General features: G+C 37.8%; 1 protein-coding gene across 9 annotated transcripts in view; it reads right to left on the bottom strand.

Annotated features, from left to right (window-relative positions):
• LOC110449695 overlaps positions 1 to 17,195 on the bottom strand; it is a 150,039-nt gene that overhangs the window by 33,383 nt on the left and 99,461 nt on the right. For 5 of the 9 annotated variants that reach the window (XR_002462878.1, XR_002462877.1, XM_021496723.1 and 2 more), the window contains 2 exons: positions 14,788 to 15,279; positions 5,525 to 5,665 (listed from right to left, as the gene is read on the bottom strand). Coding sequence is in view for 7 of the 9 variants with exons in the window: in XM_021496723.1 (XP_021352398.1) it covers positions 5,525 to 5,665; positions 14,788 to 15,279 (633 nt within the window). In the remaining 2 variants the exon portion in view is untranslated. Of the gene's footprint in view, positions 1 to 5,524; positions 5,666 to 14,787; positions 15,280 to 16,299; positions 16,391 to 17,195 lie in introns of those variants that run through there. The other 4 variants (XM_021496724.1, XM_021496727.1, XM_021496721.1 and 1 more) reach the window with 2 other exon arrangements.

Genomic DNA, 17,195 nt, shown 5'->3' with positions numbered 1-17,195 from the left:
GTAATAACATCACAAAAGTCAGGTCACAGCCTACCAAGGGTCACAGACACCAGAGGTCACAAGAACACAAGTAAAAGAAAGAGCATACTAAAGGTCACAAAGTCCAGAACACAGCCTACACATGGTCACAAGAGCACAGAAATCAGAAACACTGCCTGCCAGCGGACACAAGGACATAGGAGTTAGGAACACTGCCTACCAGAGGACACAAGGACATAGGAGTCAGAGACACAACCTACTACCAGAGGACACAAGGACATAGGAGTTAGGAACACTGCCTACCAGAGGACACAAGGACATAGAAGTTAGGAACACAGCCTTCCAGAGGACACAAAGACATAGTAGTTAGGAACACAGCCTACCAGAGGACAACAGGACATAGGAGTCAGGGACACAGCCTACCAGAGGACACCAGGACATAGGAGTCAGGGATACAACCTACTACCAGAGGACACAAGGACATAAGAGTTAGGAACACAGCCTACCAGAGGACAACAGGACATAGGAGTCAGGGACACAGCCTACCAGAGGACACCAGGACATAGGAGTCAGGGATACAATCTACTACCAGCGAACACAAGGACATAGGAGTTAGGAACACAGCTTACCAGAGGACACAAGGACATAGGAGTCAGAGACACAACCTACTACCAGAGGACACAAGGACATAAGAGTTAGGAACACAGCCTACCAGAGGACACCAGGACATAGGAGTCAGGGATACAATCTACTACCAGCGAACACAAGGACATAGGAGTTAGGAACACTGCCTACCAGAGGACACAAGGACATAGGAGTCAGGGATACAACCTATTACCAGCGGACACAAGGACATAGGAGTCAGGGACACAACCTACTACCAGCGGACACAAGGACATAGGAGTCAGGGATACAACCTATTACCAGAGGACACAAGGACATAGGAGTCAGGGACATAGCCTTCCAGAGGAATCAAGGGCACAGAAATCAGGAACATTGCCTACCAGAGGACACAAGGACATAGAAGTTAGGAACACAGCCTTCCAGAGGACACAAGGGCACATAAATCAGAAACACTGCCTACCAGAGGATACAAGGACATAGGAGTTAGGAACACAGCCTACCAGAGGACACAAGGACATAGGAGTTAGGAACACAGCCTAACTTTCTGCCATTTTTTTACATAGAATGGTGAACAATTGTGCATGATGTATTCTATACAATCCTGACTTACAGAATTGCAGACAATACACCAATGGCATATTGTGATGCACAACTGTGTATATTGCACCATGTACAGATGCACAATTGTGCATACTGCACACTTCAGTATTGAGATGCACAATTGTGCATGCTGCACCCTGTACAATATTGTGAAGCACAATTGTGTATACTGCACCCTGCAGGCTATAGGCACAACCTGATACTTATATGGATTTTCAAATTATGCACTGTACCACAGCTAGGACTCTGTCATTGATTTCTTGGCTGACGTGATGACACATCCATTGATCCTAACCAGTTTTATTTTCCTGCAAATTAAATTTCTTTACTAGCCTTATCATCTGAAACTTCTGAGAGTTTGTGCGGAGGAAATGAAACATATGACTTTTCTCCATGGAGTTTACAGATGCACATCTCATTGAGTGTATGGCTCTCTATGTCTGCACGACTTGTTTTTGTCATATTCCCATTTGTCAACGTTATGTCATAAATCTGTTTGCTCAACTTATGGTTTCGCTGTCCAAGGAAATGTTTTTAGTTTCAAATTCCCATTTGTCAATAATATAGCGAGGGCCTGCTCTAAGTTTCCAGTTCATTTTAACAGCTGCTTGCATTTTGGCCTTGGCGGCATAAAAAAATAAGCAACAGTTGAAAATTCTTTCACTTCAGCAATACATCAAATGAAACCATTAAGAATAAATAAATGAATTTTATCACAAATATTACAAGCAGTAATGTTGTGTTTGTTAATTCTATTTACAACTCAACATCTGAATACTTTCCTACCTAATTCTATTTCAATGTTAAAATGTTTTGCTCGGTTTGCTCCTTAAATTAACTTAAATGTCTGAAGGTTTGATAAAGCGTTTATGATTTTTTGAATGTTTTGTCATTTAATTTCATTTCAAATGTCTGAATATTTTACAGCTTAATTCCATTTTATTATCTGAATGTTAAGCTTACCTAATTCCATTTCGCTGTCTTAATGTTTTGTTAATTCTATTTCAATGTCTGAATATTTTGCTACTCAATTCTTTTTCAATGTCTGAATATTTTACTGCTTAATTCTATTTCAATATCTGAATATTTTACTGCTTAATTCTATTTCAATATCTGAATATTTTACTGCTTAATTATATTTCATTGTCTGATCTTTGTTGCTTAATTCTATTTCAATGTCTGAATATTTTACTGCTTAATTCTATTTCAATGTCTGAATATTTTACTGCTTAATTCTATTTCAATGTCTGAATATTTTACTGCTTAATTCTATTTCATTGTCTGATCTTTGTTACTTAATTCTATTTCCATGTCTGAATATTTTACTGCTTAATTCTATTTCAGTGTCTGAATATTTTATTACTTAATTCTATTTCAGTGTAATGTCTGAATATTTTATTACTTAATTCTATTTCAATGTCTGAATATTTTATTACTTAATTCTATTTCAGTGTCTGAATATTTTATTACTTAATTCTTTTTCAATGTCTGAATATTTTTATTACTTAATTCTATTTCAGTGTCTGAATATTAAGCTGCTTAATATCTGTCTGAATATTTGGAAATATCATTCTATGTCTATTGCCTGTATGAAAGCACATATGATTTGATTGGTCGATATGGACTAACACAACAGTTTGTGTATCAGTGTCGTTGCCAGACAATGTGAATTCCTGTACATTAATTCTAATCATCATCGTCGGATCTCTATCTTTTGTATCTACTGCTCTTTAGTGTGTCTGCATTTGCCTCATTTGGAGCTGTCTTCGCTCCGAAAGCTGAGACGAAAAACAAGACAATATAGTTCCTGCGTCTGTTAAATGAAATTTCGTCACTGATTGCATTAGAATCGTCGGTGGTTACAAATTCCCAACAGAAATCACAGTACTGCTTTATATATATGTTATCTACAAAATTCAGGGCAATAAAAATACAAGAGCAATAGTGATTTCCCAAGATTGACATAAGAAGTATTAGGGACGCACCAACAACTTCGGTTTCCCCACAGTTAGAGCAGCTGAACAGACAGAAAAAGGACTATGTACCTAAAGGCCAAACACTACTTAGTTCTGTACAGTTGAACGTTGAGGTTTTCAATCATCTGTATAACGGTATATCATTATTTATATTGGCATTATCCATCCAAATTTGTGCAATCATCTCATTTTTTACATTCAACCTTTGAATTATTGCAGTTGACAGTTATGTGACCTCTGATTTCAAAGGAATTCTACAAACTTTCCAGTCGAAAACAGATATTTTTAAATAATGTTGTCTTGAAATCATTCAAGAAATAGATTTTAAATCGATATCCTTTTCTATGACCTTTTCTAGTTCCTGTTGAGACTGTATGACCTGTGTAGTTAACTCAATCAGCAGTCTGCATAACTATTCCTTGACCTCTTAACCTCATTTTCATCTTATTTGTTTTAAGTTCTTCATGTTCTGATACCAAATCATAAAAAAATCGTACTCAAGTTGCACCTGAGCAACACTAAAAATATTAACCTATCATTTTCCCTGTGTTCATATTGACAAAATAATTGTATCTGTGTCTTCTACATCAGAATTCAATGGCAAAGTGCATGTTGAAATCCTATGTTTCTGTATCGTCTAGGACGTGTATGAACAGAAAATACTTCTTGATCCTGCTGATTACTCACTTGTCAGACCGTGCAATTCTTTGACGTGGAAAAAAAACCTTTTGCTTTCTACAACTTCACATCTTAAAAGCTTTTGGCCAGATTACAATGTTCAGACCAATTAACGTTAAGATACAGGGGAAGCCTTCTATCACTGTTCATGCTCTTTGTTATCAATATTCCAAACCTCTTTTTATCAATGTTCCAATGTTACTTATTATCTGTGCCCAACACCCCTTGACATCAGCTGGTCTGCAGTCATTGATATTTTACACTTATCTTCTCCACTCCTGCTCACCTGTCTTACATTCTGCTCTTGTTTGTTTCTCCTTCTTTTACTCTTTTTCTTCCGTACCCTTATCAACACCTTTTTCCCACTGATCAATATTTAGTCAAAAAAAGATTGCATGCTCGGCCTTTCTTTATATTTCCATGTCTTTCCTTATACTAAGTTATAGTTTGAAACCCTACATCACTACAGTACCACAAAAGAATCAAAGGGAGGCTATTCACATTTCACCTGTGGAGCTTCTCTGTATGAAATCATTCTCATATTCAACCATGGGATCTTAATTTACTCATGCAACACAATAAAAAAGTAACAAGCAGACATTGGAACTGGTGTTCAGATTCAAGTCTTTCATAGTTTGTCTAAATCATTGAAAAAGATGTGAAAATTTAATTAGCTACCATCAGTGCAAAGAAGTGGGCTTGAGCACAGAATCTAACCTTGACCATGCAAATGGCTTCATCATGAATACAGGCCCTGATCTCTTTAAGCCTTAACCGTTATACAATACAATTTATACTTTGTGTCACTGATCATGCCAAAACTTCTTCTCTCCCACAACCACTGTAGGTCTTCCCACTCCCACCTAATTGGATAAACCTGCTAGGAGTTGGTAAACAGTTTTGGTTACCCACTAGTGGCTGACACCCTAGACATCATTTCATTGGTCACTCTTTGAATTACGTCACATAACAATGCTTTGTGAAGTCATCTTTCATTGTGACATCATAGTTTCATGGCAATTGTTTCCCCAAATGGAAACAGGAATAATGTATTTCCAAGAGAAACATGGTTTCCTTTAGATATTATATCCCTAGATATTGGGTTCCTAAACTCGTAATGGTTGACTATCATGAAACAGAGGTTCCCTAACAAGTGGTGGCCGGTTATCATATTATCTAACTCTCGTTAGCTCATTTTCAAACTGTAAAAGAGATCGGTAAACTTCATACAATTTGAAAAATTAGCTAACTAGAGTTAGACAAACATGATCACCAGTGACCACTCATTGGGGAACCTCTATTTCTGCAATGGTTTCAGTCTACCCAGCTGTAAAAAATCTGACATCTAGTAGTGGTAATCTCAGGGAAGTTAGGAGTACCCCAGTTGATGGATTCCTAAATGGAACTTGCTCATGCAGCCATAAGAGTGACAGAAATTCAACAGGAGAGATGGCCAGACAACATCAAATGGCGAGTCTCGGCAAATCTAATCCAGTTGCAATGTTTGTATACGAGAAAGGCAGATAAATGCCTCACAAAGATGATATATAGCTGGACATTAAGTTGTGGGGCATACAGAAGCATATTAAGGAGCAAACTTATATTAATCACACTGAAGAATTTGCAAGAACCAGATTTAACAATATGATACGTGTGTTCAGACTTACATTGGTAAGCACCGTCAGATTGAAGGGGTAGACTTGGACAGTTGGACTCATCGGACCCGTCTGCACAGTTGTAGACTTTGTCACAAAGAAGTTTCTCCGACGTCAAACATGTCAGATCAGTGCAGTAAAACACACATTTATCTGTAAAAGAGGTTAGTTATGATAAATAGCATAGCACAGTAAGAGTAAAAAGTGTTAAATAGTGTTTTTCCTCACAATTTTTTTCATATCTTAATAACAATTTGTCATAAATGAGTTGTTTATGACAGACTATTTTTGTACGCGGATTGTCTGGTTCACAACATTTCCTTGCTTGAGCAAATGTTCGATTTTGAGAAAACATTTTTTCAAGTTGTCCTCAAAAACTCCTCCAGACACGTGATCAACAACTCCTCCAGAGAAGTGATCAACAACTCCTCCAGACACGTGATCAACAACTCCTCCAGACAAGTGATCAACAACTCGTCCAGATACGTGATCAACAACTGCTTCCAGTCATAAAGTATCATGTAAACTTAACCTCTTTTTTTCAATTTACAATTGTTCTATACCTGTTTAATTCCAGGAGGAATTCAAAACAATTGATGCAGTTTGAATAAATACTTTTCGTTACATTCTGGAACAGTAAAGTGATATTGACTTGAAAAAAAAATAAAGCAATTTAATAAGTTCATTCTGCTATACCATACAAATACCTTCTACAAGCAACAAAACCTTCTCAACCTAGAATAAGTGTTTGGAATGGGATTAATCAGTTGGTATGAATAATGAATAATAAATTGCTAAGTTTGTTTTGAACATAAACACTGTAGTGACAGGCAAGTTGTTAACTATACATTAGGGTTTGTTGTTAATAATGAATGGATTTTAAGCCATTTTTATTCAGTTTCATTAATGATATATAGTAACAAGAGGCCCAGAGGGCCTGTATCGCCCACCTGAATATAATTAAAGTAATTGGTATGAAGTAAAGATATAGCACTCCATGGTAGGTGCTGTTAGTACATATGAAATTTCAGAAAGATCCATCCAGTACTTGAGATATAGAGAACAAACTTCAAACAGAGCCCCACCCCTATGCCCCTACGGGGGTCATACCCACCAATTATACAAAATTGAGTCACTGTCACCCAAGGATGCTCCACACTAAATAAGGACAAAATCCCTTAATCCCGATGGTCGGAGAAGGATTTTAAAGGTTTTACCACTATTTTTCCTATTGGGCCCCGCCCTTCTGTCCCCCTCGGAGACCACACCTACTGCTAATACAAAATTGAATCCCCTTGGCCCAAGGATGCTCCAGACTAAATTAGGATAAAATCCTTTAATCCCTATGGTAGAAGGATTTTAAAGGTTTTACCTCTATTTTCCCTATTGGGCCCCACCTCTCTGCCTACAGCTGGGTCAGATATACCGTTTATGCAAAATTGGTTCCCCTTCACCCAAGAATGCTTCAAACCAAATATGGACAAAATCCTGCCATTCCTACGGAAGAAGAAGGATTTTGAAGATTTACGTCTATTTCCCCTATTGGGCCCTACCCATCAGGTCCCAGGGGGGCCACACCCACCGTTTATACAAAATTGGTTCCCAACTACTCAATAATGCTCCACACCAGATATGGACCAAATCCTTTAATTCCGACAGAAGAAGAAGGATTTTAAAGAATAATTTGCTATGTTTCCCCTAATGGGCCCCACGACTCAGGCACCTGGGGGGGCCAGATCCACGGTGTATACAAAATTGGTTCACCTTCACCCAAGAATGCTTCAGACCAAATATGGAACATATCCTTTTATTCCTACAGAAGAAGGATTTTAAAGAATTTGCTATATTTCCCCTATTGGGCCCTGCCCCTCAGCCCGCAACGGGGCCAGACCCACCATTTATACAAACTTTGTTCCCCTTCGCCCATGCATGCTTCTGACCAAATCCTTTCATTCCTACAGAAGAAGAAGGATTTTAAAGAATAATTTGCTATGTTTCCCCTATTGGGCCCTGCCCCTAAGCCCCCAGAAGGGCCAGACCCACTTTTTATACAAACTTTGTTCCCCTTCCCCCAAGGATGCTTCTGACCAAATATGGACCAAATCCTTTTATTCCTACAGAAGAAGAAGGATTTTAAAGAAGAATTTGCTATATTTCCCCTATTTGGCCCCGCCCCTCAGGCCCCTGGGGGGCCAGACCCACCATTTATACAATATTGGTTCTTCTTCACCCAAGGATGCTCCACACCAAATTTAGTTAAAATCCGCTCAGTGGTTCATGACTAGTAGTGTAAAGGTGACGGACGACGGACGCTGCGGTATGGCATAAGCTCACCTTTGTCCTTCGGACCAGGTGAGCTAAAAATCATAAGAATATATGACTTTTAATCCATTTTTGACATTGAAAACATTTAACACTTTGATTTTAATTAAGAAGCAATGATATCGATAATGGTATTTTGTAATAGATAATCAGAATCGGAAAGGACAAACCGATCAATTTTCGATTACAATCGATCGGTCAGCCCATCAATAAGTAACAGTAACTAAAGCTTGATTTGTGAGCTTTTGAAAATGTCTGTTTCCTTTGTCAAGCAATGAGTGTAAATCTCAAAGGGTAAGTATTGCATTTAGCAATCCAAATATGGATGGACATTGGTCACACAATATGCCCTAGAAAAAGACGGTGGAGACATATACAGTGTGGTTAGACCAGGTATTCAATAAACCGTTCTCGTGCTCAAGCATGTATTCTGTGCTCAAACTTCCTTTCTTGTCACTGCAGGCTCAAAATCATGTGACAGGGTCAAAACATCTCAAATGGTATTGGGCTCTAAAGCTTCCAATACGGTATTGGGCTCTAAAGCTTCCCAAACGGTATTGGGCTCTAAAGCTTCCCAAACTTCTTCCATATTATTGACAAAATATGGACTTTTATCAGCTGATTACCGGAAAAAGAAATTGCAGGCCTGAGCTCAAAACCTCAATTTGAGCCTGAGAACACTTTCATGAGTACGGGCCTAGGATTCCAACCCTGTATTACATATTGCTGTACTGTCAATTTAATCAATTGAGCTGTCTGGTAGACGGAAGTCCCCTGGCCCAATAGTGCTTCAATTGTCTATATCAAAAACGAAATGAAAGGGAAGTTACCATATAAACGAACAAGAGTACTGCGGGGCAAAAAAATAAATGCCCGCCGAATGCCATATAGTGTTATATACTTTCTTACATTGAAATAAGATCTGCATCATTCTAAGAGTGGTTAGCTGACATGCTATAATAAATGTAGGAGAAAATCTCCGGACAAAAATCAAATACTGAAATGAACAAAGGGCAATAACTTTTGCAAAAATCATCGAATCAACCGGCCGGACAACCCCATACCATAATACTTCCGTCAAATTTGACGGGCGTACAAAAACCATAGTGGAACTCTTTAGTATTTTGGCTGCAGTGGAAAAGGGATTCTTAACCCATTCATCCCTAAAATCTCATAATGAACTATTTCAACCTTTAAATTGGAAGAGTCCAAATGTGTCCTCAGGGGTGAACGAGTTAAGTGCTGTTTTTCAAAAAATCAGGAATTTCCTATTCAGTATGCTTGTTGCAATAAAAATAGAAAATCTTGAGGATTTAACATCTAAACATTTGTGGTTAGTTTATAGCATCACTAACCTGTAAATTTAATACATCCCTGCAAACACCGAAAATATTTGTATGGCTGAACGTTTCAGAGAACAGATGTGCTCCTTCATCAGGGGTTAGATTCTACTACATACTAACCTATTTTCAGAAGTTATACTAAATAAATCTTCAATAATCTGGAGCTTCAATTATTTGTAAACCTGTTGATGGCACCACATGTATTCACATACCTAGATATTTCCACCAACACTGATGAATTTTCAATTAAATCATCAAAAGCTGAAATCAGATAAGCTGTGCCTAAAATCTGGCACAAATTGAACAGATCAATTTACATGTACCTACATTGTGACAATGAAGGATACAGACTTTCCGTTTCACCGTCGTCGGAACAGGAATCAAAGAGCACTGGATCACATGGATCAGTAGCTGTACACATTATTGACAGCAGGCTGCAGACAGACATATCACGCCAGACTGATAATTTCTCCATATAAATTAATTACATCAGCAGCCTCTCACAAAACATCACACACAAACCATCCAAGGATGTAAATCAGATGCAGTTGTCTCCCTTGGACAGACAAAGTGATCCTTGTTGTCTCCTTCATTTCGTTACTTCCCTTCCCCCAGGTAATTGACAGGTCGCACTGGACATAGACTTTTTTCTACGATGATATGGAGTCTAGACACCTTGACCATTAAATCGGACAAATCGGACATACACCTTATCCAGCTATAAAAGTCTAAGACACCTTGACCATTTATCCTGGAGGTATACCTTTCTCCACTGATGTACACTTGACCGCTCAAACTGGCAATACACCCATTATCAAAATGAACTAGGAACTTGGGCACTCACACTGGACATACACATCTCCCTATACTGAAGCAAGAAAAGAAACCTAGACCGCTGCCACTGGTCTTACAGATATGTCCACACTAAAATAGATGTATTGAGTCTTGACTGGACAAATCCTTTTCACTGATATAACCTAGACCATTCATACTAGACATAATTTACTTAACACAGATATCTGTCATGACTGATCCTACTGGACAAACCCCTTTCTGTTCACTGATAACACGTAGACCATTCATACTGGACGTAGTTTACTTAACACAGATATCTGTCATGACTGATCCTACTGAACAAACCCCTTTCTGTTCACTGATAACACCTAGACCATTCATACTGGACATAGTTTACTTAACATAGATATCTGTCGTGACTGATCCTACTGGACAAACCCCTTTCTGTTCACTGATAACACCTAGACCATTCATACTGGACCTAGTTTACTTAACATAGATATCTGTCGTGACTGATCCTACTGGGCAAACCCCTTTCTGTTCACTGATAACACCTAGTCCATTCATACTAGACATAGTTTACTTAACACAGATATCAGTCATATGACTGATCCTACTGGACAAACCCCTTTCTGATCACTGATAACACCTAGACCATTCATACTGGACGTAGTTTACTTAGCACAGATATCTGTCATGACTGATCCTACTGGACAAACCCCTTTCTGTGTACTGATATAACCTAGACCATTCATACTAGACATAGTTTACTTAACACAGATATCTGTCGTGACTGATCCTACTGGACAAACCCCTTTCTGTTCACTGATAACACTTCAAGGATGAATAGATAGACACGTTGACTAATCTCACACTGGATTATATACTATTCTTCACACTGATAAAAGTCTAGACACTTGACCGTTTACACTAGTGTGACATAAACATTTCCCCTTACTGATATTTGTATTACAGAAACCGCCATCACAGCATTATCAAAGGCATCTGAAAAGCTATATATATCTCTATTCAGGAAAATATGCCAGTTAATATCTTTTTCTTCTTTTAAATTTTCCGATGTAAAAATAATCATCCATTTCAATTGTTTTGAAAAGGAAAAACATAATATCCAGGGGTTTTTTGGGGACTTTTTGAGGTTAATAATGGGCCCCATTACATTTTTTTTTTTTAATATTTAAGCCAAATACCAAACATTTGCAGTTTACTCCTTAAACTTTCTTTTACCATTGATATATTTTCTTCCCTAAATGAGATAAAACGGTCCCAGCCAAATTACTTTACTCAAGGGCTGGGGGAATCTGCTTATAAAACATGGCTTCTTCTTTTCCATTGTATACCTATAACCTGGGCATATCTCTTTTATCTATAAATATGCACTGTTTTAATTAAGCCCTAACAATATAAAGTTTTATGCCAAATCCCATTATACTATTGTATAATTTCAATTAAATCGATCATCTATCTATTCTTGGAGTAAGAGTAAATATTGACTCACAACAAATGTAAGATTTTCACGTAAGACTCGAGCAAACTTTATGTATGGTTCATATCAGTAATCTATAACAATGTAAAGGAAAACACAAGATGTAAACGTTCTAGTGACCTTGACAGGCAGACAATGGCAGGTGTGCTATGATGAAGTGACACTAACACACACTCAAGGTGTTTTTTTACACAAACTATGGTATTTGCTACTGAAACAATCTCTCACTTCTGCCCATTTAATTTTTCTTAACCTTTTGACAATTGCTTTTAATTTTGTTTGCGTAGCGAGCGAGCTACAGCACCCGTCAGGCCTGTGTGTAAAGTGGTGCAGGCATGTGCAGACAGTAGACCTGCTTGCTCTCCCTGTCTAGTTCTAGACTTGCCAGAGGTTTTCAGACATATTCCAATCAATACAGACTCCATAGATTTAAGGTGTATCTATAATTTATGTAGAAATTAAGCTTTTCTGTACACTGTTTGTTGGGTGTTGTTTGGGAAATGACACATGCTTGCAGGAATTTCACAAAATATACATCTATATGACACTTTCAATGTATAATTTACTCAAGACATTAAAATTACAGCTTATTTTCTGCATATAATTTATAAGTGTCTCGCATGCCAGGCAACATTCCATGGCAGTAAAACACTTGAGAAAAACAAAAAAATCTCTAAATAATGTTTCATCTATAAATCATGTGATAAAGCCCTTCTAAAATGTTGTCTGTTGGTAGAAACATCAAACCCTGGTATTATTACAATCTAGGTAAAACAACAAACTCTGGTGTTATTACAATCCAGGTAAAACATCAAACCCTGGTGTTATTACAATCCAGGTAAAACATCTAACCCTGGTGTTATCACAATCCAGGTAAAACATCTAACCCTGGTGTTGTTACAATCCAGGTAACACAACAAATCCTGGTGTTATTACAATCCCGGTAACACACCAAACCCTGGTGTAATTAAAATCCAGGCAAAACAACAAACCCTGGTGTAATTACAATCCAGGTAAAACATCTAACCCTGGTGTTATTACAATCCAGGTAAAACATCAAACCCTGGTGTTATTACAATGCAGGTAAAACATCAATCCCTGGTGTTATTACAATCCAGGTAAAACATCAACCCCTGGTGTTATTACAATCCAGGTAAAACATGAAACCCTGGTGTTATTACAATCTAGGTAAAACGTGAAACCCTGGTGTTATTACAATCCAGGTAAAACAACAAACCCTGGTGTTATTACAATCCTGGTAAAACATGAAACCCTGGTGTTATTACAATCCTGGTAAAACAACAAACCCTGGTGTTATTACAATCCAGGTAAAACATCAAACCCTGGTGTTATTACAATGCAGGTAAAACATCAAACCCTGGTGTTATTACAATCCAGGTAAAACATGAAACCCTGGTGTTATTACAATCCAGGTAAAACATCAAACCCTGGTGTTATTACAATCCAGGTAAAACATCAAACCCTGGTGTTATAACAATCCAGGTAAAACATCAAACCCTGATGTTATTACAATCCAGGTAACACACCAAACCCTGGTGTTATTACAATCCAGGTTAAACAACAAACCCTGGTGTTATTACAATCCAGGTAACACACCAAACCCTGGTGTAATTACAATCTAGGTAAAACAACACACCCTCATATAATATTTGTGGTGTTGATATAATTGTATTGACAAATCAAAATCCCGGTATTGATACAATCCAGGTACAGCAAACACTTGTATCAAATACCTGGTGCTGGCTATTTGACCAATGCATGTAAAAGTACATGACTATCCAGAACAACTCCTGTAAAATGCCAAGCAGAAGTCTACTCATGCCTGTAGGTACTTCTGTATGAAAATAAATCTCAATTCATTTCTTCCAGTGATCAGCCATAGATATTCTCCATTTGAGTTCCATATTTCATAACATCTCCTATTACATTTACTGTGAAATAGAAATAATATTTACACAGGGGAGAAGTCCCTGATATTATGTAATTTGTAAGATCACCAAGTCTCCGAGAGAATACTGTTTATATCTGTTCAACTTCACAGAATTTTCTCTACAAAGGCAACATTGATCCTGTAGCGTTTTTAAGGGAATTACTATGTCTAGACAATCCTTGGTAGCTAGAGCAGAGCAGTGTGCATACTTTCGTGTGCAAGGTACAGTCTACAGTGAGAGAGGCTATGGGTCACAATGGGGTTCAGACAGAGACCACAGTATGGGAGTGTGTACTTCACCATAACACACAGACTGGGAGTGTGTACTTCACCATAACCCACAGTCTTAGAGTGTTAACTTCACCATTTAACAGTCTTGGCGTGTGTAATACATCACACAACACAGTCTTGGAGTGTGTACTACATCACACAACACAGTCTGGGAGTGTGTATTACATACACAACACAGTCTGGGAGTGTGTATGACATCATACAACACAGTCTGGGAGTGTGTATTACATCACACAACACAGAGTGGGAATGTGGACTACATCACACAACACAGTCTTGGAGTGTGTACTACATCACACAACACAGTCGGAGAGTGTGTATTAAATCACACAACACAGCCTGGGAGTATGTACTACATCACACAACACAGTCTGGGAGTGTGTATTACATCACACAACACAGTCTGGAAGTGTGTAATACATCACACAACACAGTCTGGGAGTATGTACTACATCACACAACACAGTCTGGAAGTGTGTATTACATCACAACACAGAATGGGAGAGTGTACTACCTCACACAACACAGTCTTGGAGTGTGTACTACATCACACAACATAGTCTTGGAGTGTGTTCTACATCACAACACAGTCTGGAAGAACTTGTATAGGTGATTACAATAGTCTACATCTTGTATCACAAATGAGTAGCTGGTTTGCAGTTAATTATCTGAGATGTCAGCTGAACACAGGTGTCTGCTATTTTTTCTATTGCATAATATCAATTGTTTTTTAAAGGCTTTTGATACTTTCTGCAAATTATTGCTTGTTATTATCCTGTTGTGTTCAACATGTTTCCTGAAACTTAACTGAACAGCAACTATGGATGTCATGTGAACCGTAGAATAAAATGGTGTTAAAATACACCAAACCTATCTTGTTTCAATTTCTCAGTTTTATCTATAATTAACAAACGATGAGTACTAACCAATATATATACATTGCATTATCGCGGTGTAAAATAAAGGACTTTGTACATGTAAAACATACACAGTTTGAGGGAGGTAACGTACTAGATACTGCTGTTTTGAAGGTGACAATGAGGAAATAAATGACACGAAAGGTACTTACTGTTGCGTTGATGGAAGTCTATATCCAGTGAAAATCCACTGTGTACATTCTCCTCCCATATATAAACTATCTGCAGGGAGTTGACATTGAAATGAAAGACTCGAGGCGTTTTGAAATTGTTCGTTTTACAAAACCTAAAAGTTTTCGAGTGGCTCCTATGGCCTTCTGTAAACAGACTTATAACAAGCTCGGGTGGCAAGCAATGTTCTGCTTTAGCAGACACAGGTAATGATGATGACGATGACAGCGGTGACGAGGACGACAACAACGTTGATGCTGATGATTGAGAATTGGGTAAATGAAAATTAGGGTCCGTTGAGCTTGCAGGACCAAAATGAGGCTGGAAGCCAATGAGATCGGTGAAATTGAGTTCTATGTAAGTGTTGGAGGGTGCTTGTATGGTGTATAGACACTTGGCGTAACCTTTGTGCTGATATTCCAACGACAGTGCCTGTATCCGGTCCTTCCTGGAATAGGTGAAACTACACACTGCTGAAACAAAAGAAACAGGTCGTTAGTACGGCCATTACATCATCAACTACTTCTTATGATCTTGCCAACTCTCCCTATTTTGGAGGGAGACTCGCGATTTTCGAAACTGAAATTGAGCATTTTCAACTAATGAATATTCTTAGTAAGATCTGATAATTTGACTGAAAAAGAACAGCTCAAACTTTGCTATTTAAAAGTGTTATTTTCACCTAGGTTGTATATATATATACACACCTTAAGCTTATATTCATGTTATTAATTGCGAGCATTTGTATTCTCCCCATGGAAATTTCAAAGGGTATGATCTTATCATTTTACACAGATATAATTTATGATGGACTCTCAATAATCCAGCCATGTTTGTTTCCAACAAAAAATGCTGGATTGTGTGATAGCTGAATTACTGAGAGTCTTGTATATGAAAAAGGTCAACCCATTCCCTTAAACATTGGCCGAAAAGTGCAACATTTAGATTAATAGTGGGTGGGCTGGGTTAACTCATTCACCCCTGAAATTTTATAATGAACTATTCCAAACTTTAAATTGGAAGAGTTCAAATGTGTCTTTAGGTGTGAATGAGTTTTGATTAACCGGGGTTGACAATGTATATACTTCAAACAAACACTCTAGCAGTTAACTTAGTTTATCACTTCTCCCACTTGGAATATTGCACAAATAGTGAGTGTGCTAATCGAAGTTTCTGTAGATTGTGCTTTTAACTGCGTGATATTATGAGAGCATACATTCATTAAAGTGCTAATCTGTGACATTCTGATTAGGCATCACTATGTTTACATTACATGATCATCATTATTTTAAGAAATACATATTTCTGGCATAAATTTCCTAGTAAGAGAAATTTCAATTTCAAAAATATGTATTTGAACATATCTAGACTGCAATGAAGATATTCTTCTTCTAATCTCGAGTCTTAAGCTCTGGAGAATATTATGTCTGAAGCACATTCTCTGACGTCGTGAACCTGCAATGTGCACTTAAGCTGATATTAAATTCCTATACCTGTGTGAATATTCCAGACATGTATTCCTGACATGTACGGAGGACAAACCTGTTTCCTAGGAGTATACTCAGACATGTATGTGTGACATGTACCGGTAAAGTTATTCACATGTGCCCGATTTAAAACAAATCCCACGCAACAGTATGATAACAATATACCAGGGTCACACAATCAGACCCTGCAGTAACTTGTCAGACATAGAACCCAGACATATGCGGGTCAACTGGTCAGACATCGGCTAATAGACTAGTCTATTTCTAATGGGCAGAATTAAAGATTGACTTTATACATAGGATATAGTCACCATTCACCTCAGGCCCAGATTGACATTTTCTGTTATGATAGCAAAAATCTTAACCTAATTTCAGAATTCCAGACAACTTGATGAAATGAGCACACAGGTCTTATTACAAAATATGACTGACCCTGTGGTATCAGTACCTATCATAGAGACTAGTAAGTATTGTAGTAATAATAGTATTGTATAGAGTAGATAGGACATTGCAAGTCATCCTATAACAGATATATAAGATGTATGTACCATGTCAACAAGGAACACATCTAGAAAAATATCGTAGAACCATTGTGAATGTTAGTTCAAACACGACACATGGGCAGGACCTTCAATATTTAAAAGTCCTGCTAGCTCATGGTATTGATATCAAGACACGTGATCGGCCATAGACACGCTCCTGTCTCCAGAATATTGCGTTATTTAGAAAAAGTAACTCTGATAATTTTCATCACCTGGATGTCTCAACCCAAGTTCTAAAACTAAGGGGATTTAAAATAGTGGTAAAATGCAGCTGGGCGATTCTTCATATAACTGGTATAGCCAGTCTGGGTCATCCATATAACTTTTATTTCTACTCCCGTTGTGACAAGATTTGCACCA

The sequence above is a fragment of the Mizuhopecten yessoensis genome, unplaced genomic scaffold, assembly GCF_002113885.1.
Source record: "Mizuhopecten yessoensis strain PY_sf001 unplaced genomic scaffold, ASM211388v2 scaffold4791, whole genome shotgun sequence".
Classification (NCBI taxonomy): domain Eukaryota; kingdom Metazoa; phylum Mollusca; class Bivalvia; order Pectinida; family Pectinidae; genus Mizuhopecten; species Mizuhopecten yessoensis.
Note: the sequence above shows the minus strand (reverse complement) of the source record. Positions and strands in the feature narration are given on the sequence as shown.